The sequence below is a fragment of the Patagioenas fasciata genome, chromosome 5, assembly GCF_037038585.1.
Source record: "Patagioenas fasciata isolate bPatFas1 chromosome 5, bPatFas1.hap1, whole genome shotgun sequence".
Taxonomy (NCBI): domain Eukaryota; kingdom Metazoa; phylum Chordata; class Aves; order Columbiformes; family Columbidae; genus Patagioenas; species Patagioenas fasciata.
This window is the reverse complement of record NC_092524.1, coordinates 28,243,278-28,267,044: the sequence shown is the minus strand read 5'-3', so window position 1 is coordinate 28,267,044 and position 23,767 is coordinate 28,243,278. Positions and strand designations below refer to the sequence as shown.

The following is a 23,767-nucleotide window of genomic DNA, read 5'->3' as shown; positions in this document are numbered from 1 at the left end:
GTTTACCACTGTATTATTTGTGGTACTTAGTGACTTCTGTGATCTTTGTTTAGAAGAATACGTTACCTGTTTTTTGGATATAGGCAGGATTTTTGGTGGTTGCAGCGGTTTCACTCAGTCCACACAAATTTTCACTGAAGACTCGAAAAAAATACTCATTTCCCATAATCAGGTCTGACACTACACAGTTTGTGCGACGATAGTGGTCAAAAACTGTATACCATTCCTGTAACAAGACTATACTATTTAAAAAGATACTATGAAAGGTCAGACATGGTGCTAATTTTGCTACAAGGAAAAGACAAGTAGACATGTATTTAATACTAGCCTGTGAAATAAATATTATGTTCCTTCCTGTGAAGGTTAGCTGATAAATTTTCCTGTTTTTATTTTCTGGCTGGAGTGACAGTTGCATGAATACTTGCATTTTGAGGAAAAAAAAAAATCTCTTTAAATTTTAGCCCTACTCATATCTGGCAAACCTGACACAAGATGTGATCTCAGAACATGGCTGCTTGATGGGAACTTCCATGAGAAGGATGTTTTCCTGCTGAACTGACATTCATACCTCTCCCAGTATATACCCTAGTATACCCCACATCTGAGTTTAACTTCCTCCTTCCCCTTCAGTTTTTCCCTTGTAATTGTGAAAAATATAATTCCAAATGAAAAAATACAATTGCACCTTTTGGGTAGAGCTGTCTGTCCAGTCACCACCACAGACGGGACAGGCTGGGTCTCTCTTTTTACATTTTCTACTGGGCATTTTACACAGCCCTGCATTTATTCATTTGGTTCCCTTTAGATTTTGTTCTTCAATGTTTAACTGCCTCTGATATGCCATAGGACAAATCAGACAAAAAAATTAGGGTCACGAATTTAGCTGTTTTCCTCAAATCTCTGTGTTCCCAGAACAGGTAGTAGTTTGAACTCCATACAAATTCACCAACTCAGTGCTGTGTCTTACCATTGTTTTTTTGTCAGTTTTCTGGACTGTGTAGCCCAAGATCTGTGCATTGCCATCATCTTGTGGAGGTGCCCACTCCAGGGCTGCATTAAATCCCCAAACATCTACAAGCTTTATATTCTGAGGAGGACCAGGCTTGTCTGCAGAGGAGACATGAAAAAAAACCCTTTGCTTCTGTTTCAAGATCTAAGAACTTTGTCATTTTGTCCTATGCAGGGAAAAAAATAGAACCTGATAGCAATCTATGCTTGTTCAATATCAATACACTGCAAACAGGAAAGCTGGGAAATTTTCAAATACTGTCTTAATACTTTTCTGGGAGGCCTAAAACCTACTGAGAAACAGACAACACATTAGAATTAGTAACAAGGGAACCAGAAAAACTCTTTTTTAAAATGGAAGGAGTAGGTTGTGTTGTTTGGGTGGGTGTGATTAACTCTTTTACTACAGTTCTATTATTTGCTTTTTTACTTCAATGCAATTTAGTGGCCATCTAGGTACATTGAGAGCCATATAAACAACAGAGGTAACTGGGTATATGTTCCTCCGCCCAAGAAAGGCCAGCCATTGGGTACTATACCTGGCTCTTTCCCGTTGCCTCAGTGCTTCTTAGCTTGGCCACTAGTGATATTTCACTGTTATAACTAGAAAAAAATAAGCAAACTCTCAGAGGCACAGTAGTCTATGTCCACTTTAAGACGCCTGGAAATATATAGAAAAATATATATCATAAAATGATAGGGTTTTTTTTTTCCCTTCTTTTAAGGATCATTCATATTTCTGCTAATGTTGTTTAGTCAAATACTGTAACATTTAAATTAGACTTATTAAGTAATATTCCTGTCTGGTTTAACTTGAAGACGCTGCTGCTTCTTTTTGATATGGTAGATTGTTCTTCGCTGTTACAGGGCTTATTGGGGATGATGAAAATCCTAGATAGCTAAATGAAAACTGTCTCCTTTTTGTAACTAACCTGGAAAAATGAAGAAAATAGAATCTGGTGGATGTAGGATTGAGATGAGCAAAGCACAAAGAAATGCAACTATAGATTGCTTGTAATTTAATTCCTTAAAGAAAGATAGGCAAACCAGTAATAAACTGGCCTTTGACTGTTATTAAGGTAAATGTGACTTTCTGTGTCAAAGCACAATGTGCTAATTCTCTTTTCACTTACATACTTTGGAATGAAAAACTGCTTTATAAGTAACTTTAACCCTTTTTGTCCTCCTTCATATTGCTGAACACTGGAGCCAACTAGAACACTAAATGAAGTTCAATAAGGAATACAGAAGGCATCACACTCATTCCATTTAATGTCCTCTTCCTTCTTCTCTTAGACTATCATTTTAGAGAAAAAGCTGCCATCTTATGCATTGCTCAACAGCTACCAACTTCTTCCCTGTTTCTGAAGCTGGGAATGGTAATGTGTTGTCAAATGAACAATATTGCTTATGAAGATGTGGAAATGCATTTGCTGTTATCTTGAATCACAACTTAAGAAAAATCTAGATATATTTCTAGATGTGTATCTTCATTATACAAAAATCAATTAGTCTATTCTAACTTGAATATAGGAGTTTCGCATACTACCTATGAATATGTGTGTGGGTATGAAAACTGCAACAGCTTCAGTGGGCAAAGTCCAACAAGTGCTGAATAAGTGTATTACAATCAGTAGAAAACAGTAGAAAGATGTTGTGATGTTTAGCAGTTTGTTAATGATTTTCAAGCCTACCTATTGTTATAACCCCTCACAGTGTCTGCCTAATTTTACAAGTATTTTTCCTGCAAACTTACCTACAGATATATCTACACAACAGATGGGAGGGGTTGGTGTGTGTCATGGTGGTGTTTTTTGTGGTTTTTTGTTTTGTTTTGTGATAGTTGGTTTAAATCTTATAGGAAGAGATTGGTAAATGGGAGAAAAATATAGTCTTATGTGCAATGAAAGGAAAAAGTACGCTTTTTGAGGAAGCCTCACTAGACAGATAGATTTTGAAGTTTGGGCCTTATTGCTCCTAGTTACCTAAAAGCAAATATCAGGGAACCTCCCTTCAAAACTGAAAACAATAGGATGACAGGCCACTCATTAATTCGGTAATCTATTGGAAGAGTTATACTTTAAGAATGTGTGTGTGTATATTTAAGACATTCTTATGTATATGTTTATGTACATAGATGCAGATAATGGCTTTTGGGGAGAACAATTTCATAGTATGACGTTATTAAGAACAGAAGAACAGTTTAAGCCTTAACCTGCTATTGGATTAATGTGATAACAATTCAATAATGTATTAAATAATCCCTTTTTAATATATTATTATACCTACCCATAGTGGTATAGATGTAATAAAGAAAAAGAGTGTACTGAAAGCCTCAGTACTTGTAAGTCTTTGTAAAGGACAATCTTACAAAAGGTAGAGATGAATAAATTTGTTGAATGGATTTTTATATGCTTGATCTTTGTGATTTGATGGGATAATGCAATCTGCAAGAATATCTACTCAAAATTCCTTTGTAGAATTGTAGAATATTCCTTTCTCAGTACTAACCAGTACATCTCTGGCTGATAATTTGAACAGAGGGTGGGAAAAGTTAATCCTAGTGATGCATCTGTAGCAAATTTTTTTCCTCTGTAGGACACTGTGTTGAGTGGGGATTTATATTCTGCTACCCTCAATACAAGCTTATCTGAGGATTTTTGTGTTTTACTGACTTTTATAGAATGGGAAGAAGAGAGAAAGTGGCCGTGATCTTTCAAAGAGAAATGAGAATTTACATTTTCAAATAATAAATAATGGGAACAATAAATAATTCCAGTTAAAAAAACAAAACAAAACAAAACAAAACACAGAACTGAGGTTTGCTTTATCAGTAGAAGGTGTAATGGAAGGCATATTTTATTGATTAATGCAGTGGGGTAAAAGCTGAGGGAACAGTATTTTTCAGAGACTGGAAATATTTTCATTACATAAGACCTTTTATAAGTATTTTAAATATATTGTATTGCCATAGTAAAAGTCCACCCTTTGTAGATCTCTAGTGCAGACTGCAGCAATTGTTTTGGCAATAAGAGCAGGTGATGACAATAATAGAAATGTTTCCTCCTGTTTGGAACTGTCTCATTATAGCAGCAAAGCTTTTGGTTACTGACGTTCTTGCCTTGCTCTCAAAAATATAAGGACTGAAGCTACAAATATTAATCCTTTGTCAAGTAAACTCTTGTCAAAAAAAGTGAACAGAGATAAAAGATCACTAGTTGATTTCTGTCTCTGAAAGATGAGTTGGCTTTTCAGCATGCTGTGCTTCAGCATCTAAAGCATTACCAGTAGTACAGAAAGAGTGTCTGAATCACCTATATTTCTCTCCTGCCAAAATAATTTAAAATCTTGAGAGCAAAACGTGCTGTTGACAGAACTGAAAAGAAGTAGTTTCAATGGAAGAGTGACAGAATCAAGAATCAGAGCAGATGCTGTGGTTGCAGAAGTACCTGTATATGTTACAAGCCCTTTCTTGGCCAAGAATTAAATGAAATTTATTTATTCCCTTTCATTCAAGCAAGCTGGCCAAGAATTAAAAAGTTGAATACCTGACCTCCAACTCTGACATGCATTAAGCTATGTGACATGATTATTTGGCTTTTTTGGGGTTTTTTTTGCCTTTGATTTTCTGTATGAAATAACTCTTGGACAATAGTACATGTATCTGTTTGTATACCTTTCTACGTACCAAACAATGGGTGAAAGATACTTGGTACTATGCTGTAAGAGCAATGTGCTTAGAACCTGAAGTCACTAATGAGTTTTAGAAAGGAATTTTGGTGTGTAGAGAGCACTACACCCCTTTACCTGTGTCCCTTGAAATTACATTGTTTTAGCTGCCATTTACTTATTTTGCTGTCGCAGAATTGCGGCCGTCCTCTTGAGCAGAAGCAGCTGGTGGTATTAAGGCACATTTGCTCAATTTGTTATGCCTTTTTTGTTTGCTCTTGGCACCACTGCATACCCATTCTGCCCACATTCTAAAACTTTAAGCAGAATACAGTCAACATTATATATTTTATTTGAAAGCATAAGGAGTTATGCTTAAATACTTTTTGTGCCAAAATAAATATTCTAAGTATGTCTTGATATGTTGAAGGAAATCTGAGATTACACTGTGAAAGAGTGGGGCGAAAAAAATAAAAACATTTTTAAAGAATGTTACATAGAACTGTAATGGGGAGAAACAGAAGAGCTCTGGTTGAATTTTAATGAAATTTGAGTAGAGAAGATCTCAGAATATACCTCTCAAAATCCCAAGGGAAGTGGCAGTGCATTCCTTTAAGATGACACTACAAAAGAGACTAGAAATTGCATAATAGAGAATAAGCCTCCACTAAGCCTCAAGCTAACTAGACGCTCTTAGCAGAGTAAGACATTAAACATGAATTTTCCAAATTCACAGGACTGTGTCGTCTTGTCGTTTCTAATTCTCAAAACAGTAGAGGGACATTAGTGCAATGATTTTTATCTTCACTGTCCTTATCTGCTGATAAAAACCAGAAAGAGTATATCTATTCCAGGATTCAGATTTCCTGCCTTTAGGACAGTATGGCTATTCCCAAGAACACCAAAACTCTCGAATTACTTTTGTCACTCTCAAAATGGTAGAAAGAAGGGTGAGAAACATAATTAAAGACATTTTGGAAATAAACAAGGGGTCTAAAACTTGAGACTGTCAACTGAGGGTAGTGTGACTGAAGGCTATAAAACCATGGGTAGCATAGAAAATGTGAATAAATTATTCTGATACAAAGCTGTATCGACATCAAATGAGATTATCAGGAGAGATACTCAAAACAAACTAAACGGGTAACTGTACATGCATTTAAACTGAAATTCCTTACAAAGTATATTTGGATTCTGAAACTAGACCTGAATTAATAAACTGCCTGGATAAAATCATGGAAGAAAAAAATCCCTCAGGAGCTATGGGACACAGATAATCCCTCTACCTCAGAAAGTCTCTAGGATACAGATAATTTCAAGCTGGGAAAATATACTAGGAAAATTAAGTGACATGCTAGCCCTGCTCTGAACTTTGTCCTGGTCGTCTGCTGTTAACCATTGTCAGAGAAGGGATTCTGAGGTAGCTGGACCTTTGGATTGCCTCAGTGTGGCCACTATTTTGTTTTGTATGTTATGCTTATTTTTGATGTTGTCAGGTTCTTACCTATGATTTGCATTGTTATTGCAACTTTATCAGTCATGTTTTCTATCTGAAGAGTGACTTCATATGCTCCTGAGTGATGAAGCTCTGCCTTTCTGATGAAAAGGATTGTGTCTGTGTTGCTGTTCCGAATTCCCACATCTTTGGAGTCTAGAGTTTGACCATCTTTCATCCAAGTGATTTTGGGTCTTGGTTTACCCTGAAGAGAAAAAAAGATTTTTTCTTTTTAGGCTACAGTAGATTTTTTTTTTTCTGGTTTTAAGTGATTTGTAAGTCTAGAAAGCTTAATTTAATGTGCAGAGTTAGGATAATGAACTCTACTTTGCAATTTGTTTTCTTGCAGGCAAACATTTGCTCCTATCTGTGTGGTTTAGTGGCACCATTCCCTGAGGATGACATTTAGTTAGAAACTGAAATTATATTGAGAACAAACCCAGAAAAAATATACTTGTACTGGTATGGTACTCTCAGGCACCCAGGCACCTGTGAAGCCAACAGTTGATCTGTTTTACTCTATTATTAAGTAGCAGAAGTCTTTAATATTTAAGGAGTTTATTAACTTTTTTCCCACCTTCTCCCTCCATTTAATAAAATATTTGATTCTCTATGCCAAGTATTTTTAAGATATTTCAAAAAATTGTTATAATCTTGAAATCTTGGATGTGAAACTTACTGTGTAATTCTTTCTGCATTGCAAAAATTGTTTTGGTGACTGTCAATGTAAGCAGTCAGACAGTGTTGCTGCACCCATGGAATCAGTTGTGGAATGAGTAAGATATCTGTGGTTTACGTCACTGTCGCTCAGCCATTTCCAGGAAAACTGGCAAAGAATATTTAGTTCTCCAAAAGTTGTTTGAGTACTACTTCCACGGTACAGATCCAAACCAACAATCCCAAGACACAGGAAAGGACCAAATCATCTTTTGTAACTGTATTTATAGTCAATCTAGCAGAAAATAACTCTGTGGGGTTTTTTGAGTTTCTGCTAGATGAACATGGTGGAACAGTGCAGCACAGGGCTGGGTGAACCCCAGGTGTAGCTCAAATGAGTGGGGAGGGAAAGTGAGACCATCCAAGACAACAGTCAGATCTGCTTATGCTACCTTGGAACTGCAGTCTAAGGGACTGAAATTAGGACACCTACTGCCCTCTGCCTCTAGTGAACAGCAGAGAAAGCACCTCTAGAAGGTTCCCCACTTCACTGGGTGTCTGAAACATACTCTGTAAGACTGTATCTTTTTCCATAGGCTACAGAGGGAGATTAGGATACCCAGACTCTTGGTTTAGGTGCCAAAAGGTAGGCAGAATAAAAAGAAATCTTTGTGCTCTGCTACACCATTGTTTCAAGTTTGTCTGGTATTTGCTCAGAAAGTCTGTGTAGCATCATTTTATTTTTCTGTGATATTAGAAAAGTCAGGCCAAGATCTGTCCAAAATTACACTTAAAGGGGCTCTAAACCACCTAGAAATCGCTATTCTTTAAGAGATTTTTTTTTTTTCCTCTGGCATCTAAAACCTCAGATACATTGTGATTGATTTTACATCAGGGCTGATGATAAACCTGAATGAGCAATGGTTTTGGATCTTCCATTTTCCATATCTGGTAACTGATTTTCTTAATGCTTTCTGGCAAGGCATATAGTCACCTCAGGCCTGTAGCTCTGAAATATTAGATATTTTGCCAGTTCTAGTGTAACTTCACCCTGGTATAATTTCATAGAACCCTTACAAAAACCTATTAGAGGAAGACACGGCTTCCCTCCTTTAGCTGGTAGGTATAGTAGAAAATTCTCGAACAAGTAAAAGGATATGGTGGGGTTTTTTTCTGTATCCTGGTTATTGGTGAACTTGACAAGTAATTGACTGTATTTTACCTTCTACATATGTGTGTATTTTTAAATGACATGAGGATTCTGATTGAAAATTTTGTCTACAGGAATACTTTCAAAATAAAAGCAATTTACTTAAAATGGTATAGTTATATAGAAATTTTCTTTAAATTTCTAATTTGTCAAGACAACTGCTTGGCTAGGTTTTCAGACTGATTACAAAATGTAATAGTTCTTGATGGACTGAGTGATGAGGTGAATTGAGCATCTGGCCTTAAATATCTCAGCAAAAATGGCCATGAGAAACCATAGCGATATCTTTATAATAAGAAATACTTTAACAATAAATTAAGTTTTGCTACTGCTGGTGTTCAAATGTGGTTGATCGGATATGTTCACTCACAGCATCTCCCTTTTTGAGGTGCTACGATTGCCAGTGAAAGATTGCAAGTGTTGAAAGTGTTTGTTTTCATATACTCTTATATTTATAGACTGTGAAAAGCATAAACAGATAGAATGTTCCTAATACATATCTCAGAGGATTGGATTTCTGCAATGTGTAATAAGTAATCCGAGAGAGAACAGTGAGTGACAGTGGGTAAATAGCACACCAGAGAAACTTCAGGCAGTTTACTGCAAGGGAAGAACGAATTTAAATGCTTTTTGGTGTTTATGTTAATGCAAATATGGACAAGAAGACTGCTTAGGAATACCATGAATCTTATCAACTAATAGCACATAATATCCCTTCAATCATGTGCCCACATAGATAATTTTGAAACAAGAATGTGTTTATTCCTGTCCTTTAAGTAGAATGTCCAACCTGTGTAATGCACTCAACAGAAAAAGGGTTAGTAAGAATGTTGTACTTGCTCTTCTCTGTAAATTTCAATCTAAAGATTTTGATAGATTTGAAAATAGCATTTAGCCCAGGATAGCTTGACAAGGTATTTAATAGAATTCCAGTGTTAAATGACATGGTAGTGACCATAGAGGTCACTGCCAGGGTTGCACAGAAACTGTAAATTGTAGAAGACACTGACTTACAGTTTATTTAGATAATATTCTGCTTGCTTGTATTCCCTGGCTCAGGGTTCACACTAATTCCAGTATTTATGTATTTACTTTGTTATCCTTTTTGTAATATGAAGTTGCAATCATATCTACTTAGAATCTTTTGCTTCAATAGAAATGGTCAGTGATTTAAACTTTTTCAAAATATAGAATAAAATGTTCATTTTGCTTTAATTTTTTGAAAGATCCTCAGTTTTGCATATTCTAAATAGCTTTTGCAGTATTAAGAATTGTAGCTATAGTTGCAATTCAGCACTATTACAAATTTAATTCACTCAAAAATTATCTCTTGAATTAAAATCCTCTAGTTTTGTTCTCAAGATAAAATTTGGTGTTGATGGATAGATTTTAGCATTGTTTGTTAGCCTTACTTTTTAGGAGATGAGAGTTTATACCATCACATTATTTGTGTGCTACTAAAATTTTGAATTGATTCATTTCAGCTAAATTTGACAGAGCACTAGAATTCTCTTAGACTAGCTTAGTACAGTTTTGTGAAAACTGATGACAGGGTGAAATACTGAAACCTTCATTAGTGTCCCTGTTGAGGAAAAGTCAGGGAAGGCTTAGTCTTTATCGGTTTTGTTTGGCAAGAGCTGAATGATCAGGCAGGATAAGTGAAGCTCTGGATTAGCTGCAGCATGTACTTTCTCTGGCCTGGGGAAGTGAGGACATGTAATGTAGGACTACCAGTGAGGGGTTAGGGCAAAGAACTGGCAAATTGCTGGGAATATTGCAATGAGACCGCTCTAAGCAAAAGAGGTGGGTTATGCTGGGAAGATAGTGATATAGGGGACATACGACACAAACCTCTAAAACGCCAAACTTTATCATTTCCTCAGCTTATGGGACACCTTGTCAATTTTTTGCAAATTTTCTTCAACTCAGACATTAAAGCAGCAAAAATATCTTTATTCTAATGTAATTTTTTAAAGACTTAAATAAGTCCAAAATATCAGATGTAAAATCTTAAATTTTGCGGAAATCTAGAGCTCAGTGAAGCGGCAATTTTAGCAATTGTGGAGATAAGAAACATGGAAGAAAAAAATAAGCACACGATCGTATCAAAGTGGTGCAAGCATGCAATTCAAGGCAGTTACTCCATGTATTGGTTTGCAACTGTTTGCTGATTAGATATATCTTTGTGAAAAAGCAACTTTTCATGTCACCCAGTAACCACAGGGCAAAAGACATGTGTAATGCATTTTACATAGATTTTGCTCCTCTATGGATTTTTTTTTTCCTGCTGGTACTGCCCAAATGAAAGAATATAGGTAATGAGTGCATATATGTCTCCCTGGCTGAAAAATGTTTTACATCTCCAGTGTCTTTACATGAGAATTTCAAAACTCTTCACTAATGACGGTGATTACATTTTCATAAATGTCAAACCTGGACAGCAGAGAAATTTTAGGTTCTTCAAATTATAAATGAGGGCTAGATTAAATGATTTATCCATTATTGCTGAGGATATCTCTGTGAGAGTCCAAATCTGCAATTTACATGTTCTTTTCTTGTGTGTCACTCAGAAACCCTTTTCTTTCCCACACTAATTCTTGCACTATATTGATGTTATAGTCTTGCATCTTAAAAAAGGCATGTGGTGTTTTATGAGCAGTCATTATCATTGCTTATACAGCTATAGAACATGCAAAGATAGGGGAACTGGTTAGGTCAATCTGTGCTTATGTATATGCAATTTGGTGCATGTCATAGTGGCATGTGTAGTTCCATGCATGCACTCTTGATAATCCTTGGCATGCTGTGTTTTTTAACCTTGAGCTCATGTACACTAATAACCAAGCTATTATTTGTATACACATGGATTCTATATAGGCCCAATTGTGGTATTCTGTTTATGTACAAACTCTAATTTTTGTAGTCAGCCTTTCAGAAATGAACATACAATCTTTTGGCAAAGAAGTTGCCTAGTAACATCATGTACCTTGGCTACAGAAGAGTATTTGGTTGTATTCTTATGCTTTTGTGTACTTCTGTCTTTAAGATGCATCCTATGGACAATAAGCAAGAATGGGCTTGCACTTACTTACAGCACTTAATTCTTGTTCTTCCCCAAAAGGAAGGATTATGGAAGAAACTGTGAGTGTAAAAAAATGTGACTGAAAGAAGAGTGATTTTATTGTTTTTTGCTTTAACATTTGAGAGGGTTTTTTAAATCATCAGCCATACTTTGTGTAATAGTGCTTAAGCAGTGAAGCACTGGGAACTTGGACAAGGGAAAGTACTTTAGGTAAGTGGTGATAAATAACCACGACAAAATAGGAACAGATGATACATACCTGAAAAGGGATCACAATGTTGATTGTCTCACCCACTTTCTTCACCAGAGTCTGTCTGAGATGGCGTGGCAACCAGATTTTGGGACGCTCTGCAGTTAAGCATTAGTACATTCAATGCAAAGATTTGATATTTGAAATATTGCTTGTAGCATAAATAAGACAAAACACCAAAGAGGAGACGCTTGGATATTTGTAAGCATAAGAAAATTGTGCAGACACTGTTTCTACAGTTAGGGAGCAGTTAATTCTCAAAGTACTTTCAAATGTATTTGGCTACTGGATACAAATTTAGTAGCAATCTCAGTTACATATTTACAACTGAGCAGGTTTCAATGACAGCAGGATTTGTGAAACTGTCACATTTGAAATGCCAAGTTTGGGTGACTTGCATTCTATGCGAGTCTTCTGTATGGACTTTGGAGAACTTTATCAGTTCAGTAGAAGGAATGAGACAAAAGGTGTATTGGAGTAAAAGAGTGATTATAGACTATGGTTGATCTATTGCTATATTGTTACCACACCTCTGTGAAAATTGCCATTTGAAGGTGTTTATGGACTTACTCAGAAAGCAGAGCAATCAATGGATTTCCTTTATCTTTCTACAGTCATTCAGTTATAGTTCTTTCTTTTAGGTGCAAGGAGTAGAGTCTCATTGCAGCTGCTTACTTTTCACTAACAAAAAGAGGATGCTAGTGCATGTTTTTTTCATCTAGTCTCTGCTCTCCTTCACCTCACTGGAAAGTTCTCTATTTTCTCCATGTCTTCCTAATTCTTTTCTGAGTCATTTACAGAAAGCATTTCTTAACATAGAGTTGGAGTATCTATCTTCATGTCCATTTGGTTTTGAGGTACATTACAACTTCATTTCATTTACACAGAGTCATTTTACTGTCAGTGAGACTCTGGCAGACACTTCATGTGAATCAAGGTTGAAGAATCCACTATTAGCACCTCTTGATATCATTTGGACTCCAGTCAAATTAATTAAAATCTACTGCTGTTGGGTGATACATGGAGTATTAATTAATAACCTAAGACAATCAAGTACTTTTATTTAAATAGATCTCTGGCCACAGCCGACACAGTCATTTTGCAGTAATATAGCAGCTTTTCCAGCAGAGAGCTAAACACTAAAAAATGTGTCTTTTAAATGCTGACAGTGCCATTACAAGAAATGAAATGTCCATAATTTGAAAGTAAGAAGTAGGATTTTGTTTTAAGACCTGTGCTTGAGGAATATAAGACCTGGAGAATATAATAATGTTCTCAGTCTCAGAAGGTATTGGGTGGCTAGTCAAAGTGAAAGAGCTGTTCGGGTTTTTATTCACAGAAGAAGGCACAGGCTTGTCAGTCCTGGAATTTTTCTGCATGTGTACGTTATTAGAACTTTGATCAGAGGAAACAGATTAATAATTCAGTCTAAATACTCACGCAAAATCTCTTGAACAGTGACAGGCTCTTTGATTATTGCTGCTCCGCTCTCACCAGCCAAGTTTACAGCCTTTATACGGAAATGAAGTTTGTCCCCAGTGACTAGGTCTTTAATCAGAGCAGATGTGCGCTCAGTTAGGCCAGGAAGAGCTGGAATCCATTCTGTAGCTGCAAGTACAGGATTTGCATATTGTAATAATATATTATTTTTCCAAACTGGTACCTTGTCTACAATTGAAAGTAAATTTGTATTAAGCTAAAATGAATTTAACATGCAATACCACACTTAAAAGGGAATAAACTAAGTTGGAAAAAGAACTCTGGATCTAGAAGATGTGTTTACACATGGAGTTAAAGAATGTATACATTTTGTTTATTCAAAATAGCTAAGGGTAAGGGAATCATCTTTGAGTAGTTCCTTTGGCATTCTGTTTTATTGATCTTAGAGGTGTGGATCTTCTCTACATTCATTTTCATTAGCAAGAGGTTAAGGTAGAGAATTCTGGAAGTATTTTTTGCAAGAAAGGGAGATCTTAATTTTATTTTTGCTTGGAATAAATATATCTCCTCTGGGTGTCCAAACAGACTGGTGAGAGCCACAGATGCTGAAAACAATAATAGAACACATAACTGTTGGAATTTATTATTAACTTCTCAGTTGACACAGTAGAACAGAAGTCTTAGAGCTTCCTTAGGTATTGTAATGACAGAGAAGTAGAACTGATAAAATCATTCTATGACACTGACATAGAGATTCTAGTAGTTCCATTATGATAGCTCATTAAAGACTATAAATTATTTCTGGATAAAATATACCCTGTAAAAAGCCTAGTTTAGGTTATATGGCAATTGAGCTTAGTGTCAGAGAAAATTTCATGATGGAAGTGATTATAAATTTGTTATTTGATTTTTATGACATAAATGTTGTGTTGTAGTATCACAGTAAATTGAGTGTGGTAGTTATGATGGAGGTATACACTTTATTATCAGACCACAAGTATTAAATGAGATAATGTAACAGTTACTTGATAGTTTGTTGTTACAGTCATGTTATTAGATTGGTTTTAAGGAATACGCAATTTGTGAATGCTACAAAAGCATAGTAGTGACTATGGAACAACACTGGTATTTTTCTAGTACTCTTCCGTATTGAAGTTTATTATGATTGTGGAGATGATGTTAAGGTTCATGTCAGTATCATGGTCTTGTCATGGTAAGTCTGGTGGTGGTTTGCAAGGGTGTTAGTTGTAGATTCGAGTTCAAATGTAATGATATTGGATATAGCTAATTTGTTGGGATATTGTAGTGAAGCTATTGCAATTGTAGGATTTTAACAATGTTCAGTTCCTGCTGTCTGGTACTAGTGCTTACTTACATCCATCTTTGCAGTATTCCACAATATAACCATCTAATCCCCCAGCTCCAATGCGCTCAGGGGGTCTCCACTTCAAGGCAACAGTGCTGTCAGAAACATCTTCCACTGTAAAGTGTGTTGGTTCACTTGGAGGAGCTATAGGGAAATATGTAGAAGTAAATTCTGGGAAACAGCAATATGACTGAGAATTTAAAGGCTATAGAAGGAGTGATTAGCAGCTGAATTACATACTGCTATCTGTTTAAAAATTTTTAAAACCAAGTTTATCTGAAGCTCAGTTGTAAAATGTAACACCTAATACTTCATTAATAGAAACACACCATAAGTTTCCTGTAATAGGGAAGGGACCGAGAGGTTAGTATAGTAGTTCCTATTCACATATGCTCCCTTGGGAGTAAAAGCCAATGAAAAAAAAAGAAAAGTTACAGAAGGGAGTCAAATTGTCAGCAGAAATCTGCAGAAAATTTAGAAATGAAAATGCCTGCAATTTCTATGCTGTACTTATACTCTGATTGTAATTAGACAAAAGACACATAGTCAGAGGACCAAATTAATCAGTAGCTAAATTTGACTTCATTAATTTTCCTCTTACAGTGGAGAAAACGACCAAAAGGTCTGACTACATGTTTACAGAAACACTAGTTCGATTTGCATGTTTATAATAGACACATGCCTGAGAAAAATATTTTGGGGCAGAAGAATTTTCACTTCAGTTAGATATAGCTGTTTCATATCTTTTCAGAACAGGAGTGCCATGACTCTTTTTAAATCCATAGTTCAGAAAGATAACTAGCCAAAGTCAGTCTTCTTAAGTATGCCTGTTGTCTACTAATTAAAATAAAAACAAAACAAAGAAAAAAAAGTCCTTACTGGAGAATCTCAAATACACACAAATGCTGTTGTGAAATACTTGATTCAGAAAAATAAACAGAAAGATAACTTTTTCAAAATAATATTTGGAGTGCTGGAACATAAAATTTAGTATACTTGGCATAAAAGCAATCGTTAAAGAAATATATTTTGGGCATACACTGTGTACATGCTGAGCATCTTCTGAATATACAGAAGAGATTTTACATGCTAGAAATATTTCTTATATAAAATAAGTTAAATACAGGTTTATAAATTGTGCAACTGATTGAAATTGATCTCAGTTCCCAGAGTTATTGTAAAAAAACAAAACAAAACCACCAACCAACCAAAAAAATCACTCAGTTTCTTTTTGTATCTGTGTCAAAATTTTTCACATTCAAATGGCAGCAAGGACCATGAACAGCACACAGGGGGCAAAGGCAGTTGGGAGCATATGCAACCACACAGTACCGAGCAAAACCCCAAACCTCTTCTCTGAAGCAGTAAGTGGGAACTTTATCCTTAATCAAGTAAAACTCTGCCTATCCCATGAAAACTTTGGACCTTTTTTTCCAGTAGCTCCGCTTGATGGTTTTCTTTTGTCCTCTTTTGTTGCAGACCAGCTGTTGTGTGTTTGAAATTCAGAATTAAGACACTCTTCTTGTAGTTCATCCTTTCCTTCTGACCCCTTTGCAGCATCATCTGCTTTTACATTATCTCCTTCAGCAGGCTGTCCCCCTTCACTGATATTTGTAGATTTAGCAACTCTAGTCATTTTTATCTCCAGCTATTTGTATTTTTGTGGGTCTTCTTTCTAAAGCTCTTAGCAGGCAGGCTTCCTGAGGACTCCTTTAGTTTGCTCCTTGCTCAGGGACTGCAGGAGACACTGCCCTGCTGTGTTGGGAAGGATTATTTATAGAAAATCATTCCTCAAATATTTTCTTAATCAGCTATCCTGTTAGCTGTGGAGAGGGCCAGGATTAAGGGAGTGCTGGGTGGGATACTGTGATATTTGCACTCATAAGGCAATGGGGGAAGCTGAGAGGGACAGGGAAATTTCTGTCAATTAGTTCTCCTCCTTTCCAGATCCAGCTTGACTCTCACACTTCTAATAATAACAACTAAAAATTCATCAGCAATTTCATGAAACTGGAACCTCTGTGCTTCTCGGGAAGGGGAATGAGAGATAGAGAAGACAAAGATAACAAAGAAAAGGTTGATTATAGAATATAGAGATGGTTGACAGCCTCTTCCCCAACACATTCTTTTTAGGTATAAGGGCAACTGTAGAGAAGATGTGCAAATTGCCTTACCTTGGTTTTGTCCTAGAAATAATATGGAGTGTGGCAAAACTCACCAATTGGCATGAAGGGTTGCGAAGCAGGGCTTGGCCGGGACATGCCAATAGAATTCACAGCATAAACCCGCATCTCATAAATGACTCCTTCAATCATTCGCTTGGCTTCATAGGTTAGCTCTTTCAAAAGGTCAAAGTTCAGTCTCATCCATCGATAGCTCTTCTTTTTCTTTCTCTCTAAAATATAGCCTGTGAAGGATAGCTCTTATGATGTAAAAGAACTGCAAATTGTTATCTCACATGCAGGAATAAAGAAAATGATAACTTTTTTTTTTTTTTTCCTATGGCATAAAAGAGCCAAATGTGATCCAGGATTATTGCATATAACTGAATTGTGTGAAGCTGTGGTATCTTCCTCCAGTTCCCTTTTGTATTACTTTCCTTCTATCTGATATTCTTACCTGAACAAGTATACTTTTCAGAGTAGAAGTTATTTAGAATTGTCTATGCCTGGTATTAGACTTCAAGCACACTTTGCATGCTGTACACTACTATGAAGGTATTTAGATATATGCAAAATAGTGATACTAGCAGAGCAGGTTTAAATGTTGAATCCCTTCACTCCTAATAGCAGAGAAATGTATGAGACACAGCAACGCAACAGAAAGCCCCTTCGGTGAAGGTGAAATTGTCTTGAAATGTGTAAGATAAAACATAGAGTTAAAAATAAATGTCTTCCTATATTCTGCTGCAATTCACTAATCTCAACTAACAGCATAAATCCCAATGCAAAATATTAGTTGGAAGAACAGTTTAACACTTCCCTTTGTGTTTTGTTTTTGGTTTTGTTTGTTGTTTGCTTTTTTAAATGATTTATCAAAGAACTTATGTTAGATCTCTGTGTCTAGTACTAACTGGTGGAATTGCAGAGTGGTTCCCAGACAGTGCAGATCCCAGCTCTGCTTTAGTCCAGGGCATGAACCATTTTTCTTGCTCTGATTCCCTTGGGAAGGAAAGTACTGGTATGCAGATGGTATTTCTGGAAGTGATGCATGTAGACTTCTTTTAAATGGATTTTGTTTTGAAAGCTATTAATCTTTGAACTATAGAGTGAATAATCAGAAAATACACTGAATAGTGATTTACACATACCATTTATTTGTGTGTATTGCATGTCTATTTCTACCCATATTCTACAGAGGATATGTCTGTAACAGTCATTGTCTACAATAGTATAAGCTTATAGCAGATACATTGTAAAGACTTATGAATTGAGCTGTGTATGTCAGTGATTTAGTCCCTGCTGCTCACAAAAGTCAAGGCTATCAAACTTGCAGGTGTTCCTGTGAATCATACTTCCCAGGTGCACCACACTTACGGTGTCTAAAGGGTGATGGAGAACAACGAGCACGTTTGCTGACACATCATAGGCACAGACACCAGGAATCAGCAGCCACTCCTGTCTACATTGGATTGTAAGAAGAGCATGGGAGTCTACAGAATGTTTTGGGAAATGAGCGGTCAAAGTACCTTTGAGCTGACAAGTTGTATCATCACTTCAATGTATAGAGTTACTCCTTGTAACATGCTTGTTTTCAGTGGCTTTTAAACAGGATTAAATGTTGCGAGTCAAGAACCTATGGTTCCTTTGACGTGTTCCTGTTTTTTTTCTCTTTTCACCAGAGTCTGTGACACTGCGAGAAGTTTCAGCAACTCAGTTTCTGGTTTTCTGCTGGTTTAGTTATGCATAGTTTCCTGTCAGAGTTGAAACACTTCTTCACTGCAGCATACCAGGATTGCAATTCAAAAAATGGCAAAAAGGAAGTAAAATGACAATAAAAAGAAACGTGTTGCATGAGTGCTTGAGATTGCAGATTACTGGAGTTGATGACTGAAGTGGCCACAGATCTCTTTTGGTATCTGTAGGTAAGTCCAAAGGCTTGTACACTGACCTAAAATTACAGTGAATATTGAATGAGAACGATCAGCTGTAACTATTTATGATATCACCTTCTTGTGCTTTGGTAACGTATTCGCTGAAATATTTCTCTGATCCAAACAGGACAGATAGGGGGCACTCTCTCCCTAAAATTGAAGGGCCAGAATCTAGACCAGTTTGAAGGTTTAATAGTTAGAGAAATTAGTTTCTGAGGGTCAGCCTTCCTAGAGTAAATAAACATGGAGAATCCTTCTGTGCCATTTTAAAGGAGCAGCAAAAAATATAGGCAAGGCTGCTGGCGACTTTATATTTTAGAACTTCTTACCAAGTACTGGTTGCCCACCATCATATTTAGGGGGTTGCCACTGCACAGTACAGTAATCTTCTCCAATGTTGCTGATTGTGGGAGCTTCTGGAGGGTCAGGAACATCTGAAGAAAGGGTGAGAATGAATGAGAGTTATTACTGTTTCAGTTTCTGTATACAAGTCAATGAAATATTTTTCCTTAAGATTTTTTTTCTGCATGATATTGATACAGCTTTGTCAGATAGCAATAGTAGTTACAATCGAGAATGTATTATCTTAGCCTAAAGTGAATCCTGCTCTTTGATGCTTCTATCTTAGATCAGTTTTCCTTTAAATACCATTGATTATTCAGCTCCTGTGTTTCTCCCAGACATAATACACTTTTTGCAAAAATGTAAGGTAACAAGAACAATTCTGTTCTGTAAGAAGAGACAGAATTTCCTGTTTTCTCTCGAACAAACTTTATACAATACGATGGTCACATGTCTCTCATATTTTGTTATTTTGCAGATACTTGTAGTAAATACCAAGATTTAGAATTTATAAAATATGAAAAGAGACTTAGTATTCACCTAAGCAGTGAATTCTAAATTATAATACTGTAGGTGACAGTAATTTTCCTTTATAACTTCTAAGTTTACTTTTAACCTGACCTTTTGTCATATGTGCGGCAGGGTATAAACAAATTAAATACTACGAAAAATTTTATAAAAATTACTGACTCAAAATCATATTCCCTCTCAGCTCTTCTGTGACTCATGGTGGCAATCTGTTTATCTTATATCAGATACATTATGTCTCTTTATTCCATTAACCATTTACTGCTTATAGAATTAGGTAATCTTTGCTTAAAAACATAAACCACAACAAAATGACAAGAAGTTTTTCTTATCTCAGACATGCATGAAGCATATACTTCAGGATGGAATGTCATTTATAAAATGATAGGATCACCTGAAACTGGAAATATATACAAAGGAGATACCTGGATTTCTACTGACAGTTGTTCTCCTACCTTTTCACACAGAAGGCAACTACCTGTGAGAAATACTTCTGCCAAGTTCTGTGATTTATAAGTATTCCTACCTTTATGATCCTTTTCTGTTTTTTCTCAACCTAAAGTCAGAACTTCTCTCAGTTTTAGAGAAGGGTGAGTTTCAGTGAACTCATGATGCTTCCATGCTCTGTTTTTTTCCTTGCTTCACTTACCAATAACTTTGACTGTGATATCAGCCTTATCTTCTCCCACTGGATTCTTAACTATAACTCTGTATACTCCCTCATCCTCCTTTTCTGCTCCCTCAATGGTGAAGACACAGTGGTCTTCATGCATCTCCACACGAACTCTGCCTTCAGATTCAAACAGAAGCTGTGGGCAATGAAAATAACAGAGAAAGTCAGTGTAAGTTGTGCCAGGGACAGCCTGATGAGCCTGTATGTAAACTGGAGAAAATCTTCAAATCATTGAATACTATAAAAATTATTGAAAAGCTATAAAGGTTTCCAACTTCTATTTATATACAGAATTGAGAAAATATACACTAAGTGACTCACATGAATAGCATTTGGAAAAATTGATTCTGAAAGTCTGCAGGTTGAGATTCATTGCTGGTTACACATATGCAGCTAAGTTTCAAAGTTACTAAGTACTTCCACAAAGCTCTACTTTGGATAGCTGCTGCTATCAATGTAGAGATTTTCATGGATAATAGTTGGGTACTGTGCAAATTCAAGGTTTGCAAATTCAAATTTCAAATTTCCCTCCAAGAAATTTACCATGTTTCTTGTAACTGTTAATGGCATCAGTGTGACTTCTGGCACTCAAGAATGTCATATGGGGTAACTTTCTGCTCTTCTCTGAGCTGAGATCTAAACATAATGACCACAACTCTGCTCTACATTTATAACACTCCTTTCTTCTTTATGTGCCTGTGTATCTTTAGACAGAAGAGAAACCAGTGGAAAGCATATGTGTCTGAATAGTGACCTGTACAGCAGAATCCTAAACCTGGGTAAGGTTTATTGTTGCATAATAAATGTAAAATATTTTGACTCTATCAAAATAAAAAATTTATTTATGACAAAAAGGAAACTTGTTGGAAAATGAATCCTCTTTCACTGTTTTGTACATACATAGTCCACTCTCTTGACCCATCGTCATGATTCCCTCTGTCTTGTAAGATTTTGTCCTAGGTTTTTTTCCTCTAGTTATTATTGAAGTCTCCAGGTTAGCGGTGAAAAAAAGATAAATATTCACAAATATGTTAAAAAGAGTTTTCAAATAACTGCTCTGTAATTAAGCCACCATGTGATGGTGATTAGAAAGAGATTTCCTCAATGAGCATCTTACTCTAGAATTAGTCACCAGATCTCTTGTGCCCATTTGAAGTGTTTGGTAATTACCACTGTGAGGCAGGATGTTGGGCCTGAGCTATTCACTTCGCCAGTTTTAATACCTACTGACTTTAGTTTTATTTCTGTCTGAATATGACCTTTTGTCTGGAAAACACTAAGCATATTTATGTGTCTGCATGAATAATAAGGAACTTACCTTACTATCAGTATTTAAATCACTGTTGTTTTCTGAGGGAGTCATGGAATCATCATTACTTCGAACAAGGTCGCTTTTCTAGATAAGCAAAAAAACCCACAGAAAGTCAGCTAAATCTTTCTGAGCAGAGCAACAAAGCTGTTTCTCCGAGACAGAGGAGAGTCCACAGGTTTGTTAGGGGGGCTGATTATGGAGGTGTGGGAAAAATGAAGAGCGAAGTGAGGCAACAAGCAGACCTGGGAAGGAAATCAACTGATACTAAAGTAAAAAGTAGAAATGGAAACAGATGTATCAGGCTGCAGTGAATTAAGAGAAGGATAAGTCAGCAAAGCTGCATCTACAGCTTAACAATGAAAGATGTGTGACGTTCTGCAGTAGAATTGTAACTGGTTGTGAATCTGTGTCCTGTGGTACTAGTTACCCATCTTGTTTGTTTCCATACTAATTCCACATTGCAGAAGAAAGTTCTAAGTGTTATTCAATATGCTAAACTGAACAAAGAATGCAGTAGAACCATGAAGAAAATGAGATTGGGAAAATTAATATAATTGGCAATATTATTTTGTCTACATCTCCACCTGTGGTAAATGATGTAATCATGTTGTAGAATATTATGCAAAGTATTTCTGTGTTTTGTGCTAGTTACAGCTCAAGAGCCTGCCGATAGCAATGGGTGGAGATCTTCTGAGATAGCCAGAAGGGAAGCTCACTTAACATTTTGTGTCTAGCTTCTAAATTCTTTCTGGATATTTTGTATTGCTTTGATAAGGTGAATGGCAAGTGTCCTCTGTTTTTGTTACACTAAATACAGTTCTACCCCAGTGGTCTGCTAAGACATTTTCTTCACAGACTGTAGAATTCTTGAGAAAGATTTAAAAAGAAGCTGCCATCCCCAGAACGTGTCCATTCTATAAGGTGATGGTGATGATTCCTCATTTACTTTTCTCTGAGGTAGGAAGGAAATTAATGTGTGTGGTATTGTACTGTATGCACGTACACATGTCTACTCAAATATACTTAACCCCTTCTTTTGGAAGAGAAAAACAGGTGACGGTTCAGAAAAATAAGAGTTCAACATGATTCTCACAAAACCAGCTAAATACCAAACAGTTGCGTTGCAGATATTTGATTTTTTTTCTTGAGGTTTAAAAGAGAGAAAATTAAAAGGAAGATGAAAATACTTGTAACTTAGAATTGCAAATCAAAGTAAAATTTGAGAAAGAAAACAAATATCCTGTTGTGACATCCTTGCCTCAGACGTTGTGTCAGGTTACACATTACCTTGTTTACTTTCTGCCAGATGACGGTGGGTGTTGGATCTCCTGATATGGGAACATCCAATCTCAATTTGTTCCCAGCCACCACGATAATAGTGTCAGGGGATTGGCCCAGACAGTCAAGGTGGATTTTGGGAGGTTCTATAGCAAAGGTATAGAAAATAAGTTTTAAATATAGTTTGAGCATTCTGTATGAAAAAAAAAAAAAGGTGAATATGCAAACAAAATCAAAATTAAAACCCCACTGCTTCCATTGCTATTGAAAATATGTTTACTTGCATGTAAATAATGACTGCTGTTCTTACCTTCTCTTGGTACAAAATCAATCTTGACCTCTGGAGAAAAAAAAGGTGGGGGTGGCAGGAGAAATAGATCAGAAAACATAATTTACATGGCATCTGCACCCAAAAAATAATTTTAAAACTATTAATCATTAAAACCCCATAAGGCATATGTATCAACAGATTAATACAATAAATTGGAAAACAAGCTCTGTAAAACAATGCAATATTGATAACAAAAATAGCAGGGAAAAGCAATGTGCCTGTACTGATGTATCAGGAAAGAGGTTCTGCATACTCTTTCCTAGTGTAACCATGATTAATGGCATCATTTTATCCCTCTGGAATTCCCATCACATATTCTACCATAACTTACCCAAAAACTGAAGCTTGGCAGAAAGGTTGTAAGCAAACCCCTGAGGGATGAAGGAATAATCAGCCTCATCATCTGGTGTTACATCCTCAATAGTTAGCTTATGGATTCTGGAAACATGAACAAATACATTCCACTCCCTTACCTTACCTCTCCAGGAGAAACAGGGCTATCTCCAGAGACAAGGTTCAGGCTATAGGATATTAACAGACATAACTATTTCTTCTTCCCTTGCTCTGACATTGAATCAACAACCAACAGGGCTGCAGACTGCTCTGCTTTTGGTATTGAAGCAAATCTATGTCAGCATCCATGTCAGTTGTCTATGATTGGATTTTTCTTGTCAAGGTAGACGCATAATCTGGTCTGAATAGAGGAAACAGTTTCTGTTCTTTGATCCAGTCCTTTTACCATTACAAGGGCAGTTGTAACACTGCTGACTGGTTTCCTTTGATCAGATTCTGACTACAATAATTTCTGGAAAAACAAAATAAAAACTGATGCTCCATTCCTGTGTTATTGTAAAATCAAAACAGAATACAGAAAGGGAGTACCAAGGTAGATTTTACTTAACAGGTAATGCTTACGTATCTTCTGAATCTTCTTGGTCTCCATTTCCAGTAGTAGTTAGACTGCTGGGAAACTTAAGCACAGAATTGTACAACTCTGTATGTTAAAATGAACAGTAGTTTTTCTGAAGGCATT

General features: G+C 36.2%; 1 protein-coding gene across 1 annotated transcript in view; it reads right to left on the bottom strand.

The window, feature by feature from the left end:
* Window positions 1-23,767, bottom strand: part of MYBPC3 (myosin binding protein C3) — a 62,962-nt gene that overhangs the window by 6,100 nt on the left and 33,095 nt on the right. The window contains exons 19-31 of the mRNA XM_065838051.1: window positions 23,066-23,172; window positions 22,714-22,743; window positions 22,413-22,549; window positions 21,132-21,209; window positions 19,790-19,949; window positions 18,600-18,704; window positions 16,396-16,584; window positions 14,187-14,321; window positions 12,812-12,979; window positions 11,381-11,469; window positions 6,182-6,377; window positions 968-1,107; window positions 67-226 (exon numbers count right to left, since the gene is read on the bottom strand). Coding sequence (XP_065694123.1) covers window positions 67-226; window positions 968-1,107; window positions 6,182-6,377; window positions 11,381-11,469; window positions 12,812-12,979; window positions 14,187-14,321; window positions 16,396-16,584; window positions 18,600-18,704; window positions 19,790-19,949; window positions 21,132-21,209; window positions 22,413-22,549; window positions 22,714-22,743; window positions 23,066-23,172 — 1,694 coding nt within the window. The remainder of the gene's footprint in view (window positions 1-66; window positions 227-967; window positions 1,108-6,181; window positions 6,378-11,380; window positions 11,470-12,811; window positions 12,980-14,186; window positions 14,322-16,395; window positions 16,585-18,599; window positions 18,705-19,789; window positions 19,950-21,131; window positions 21,210-22,412; window positions 22,550-22,713; window positions 22,744-23,065; window positions 23,173-23,767) is intronic.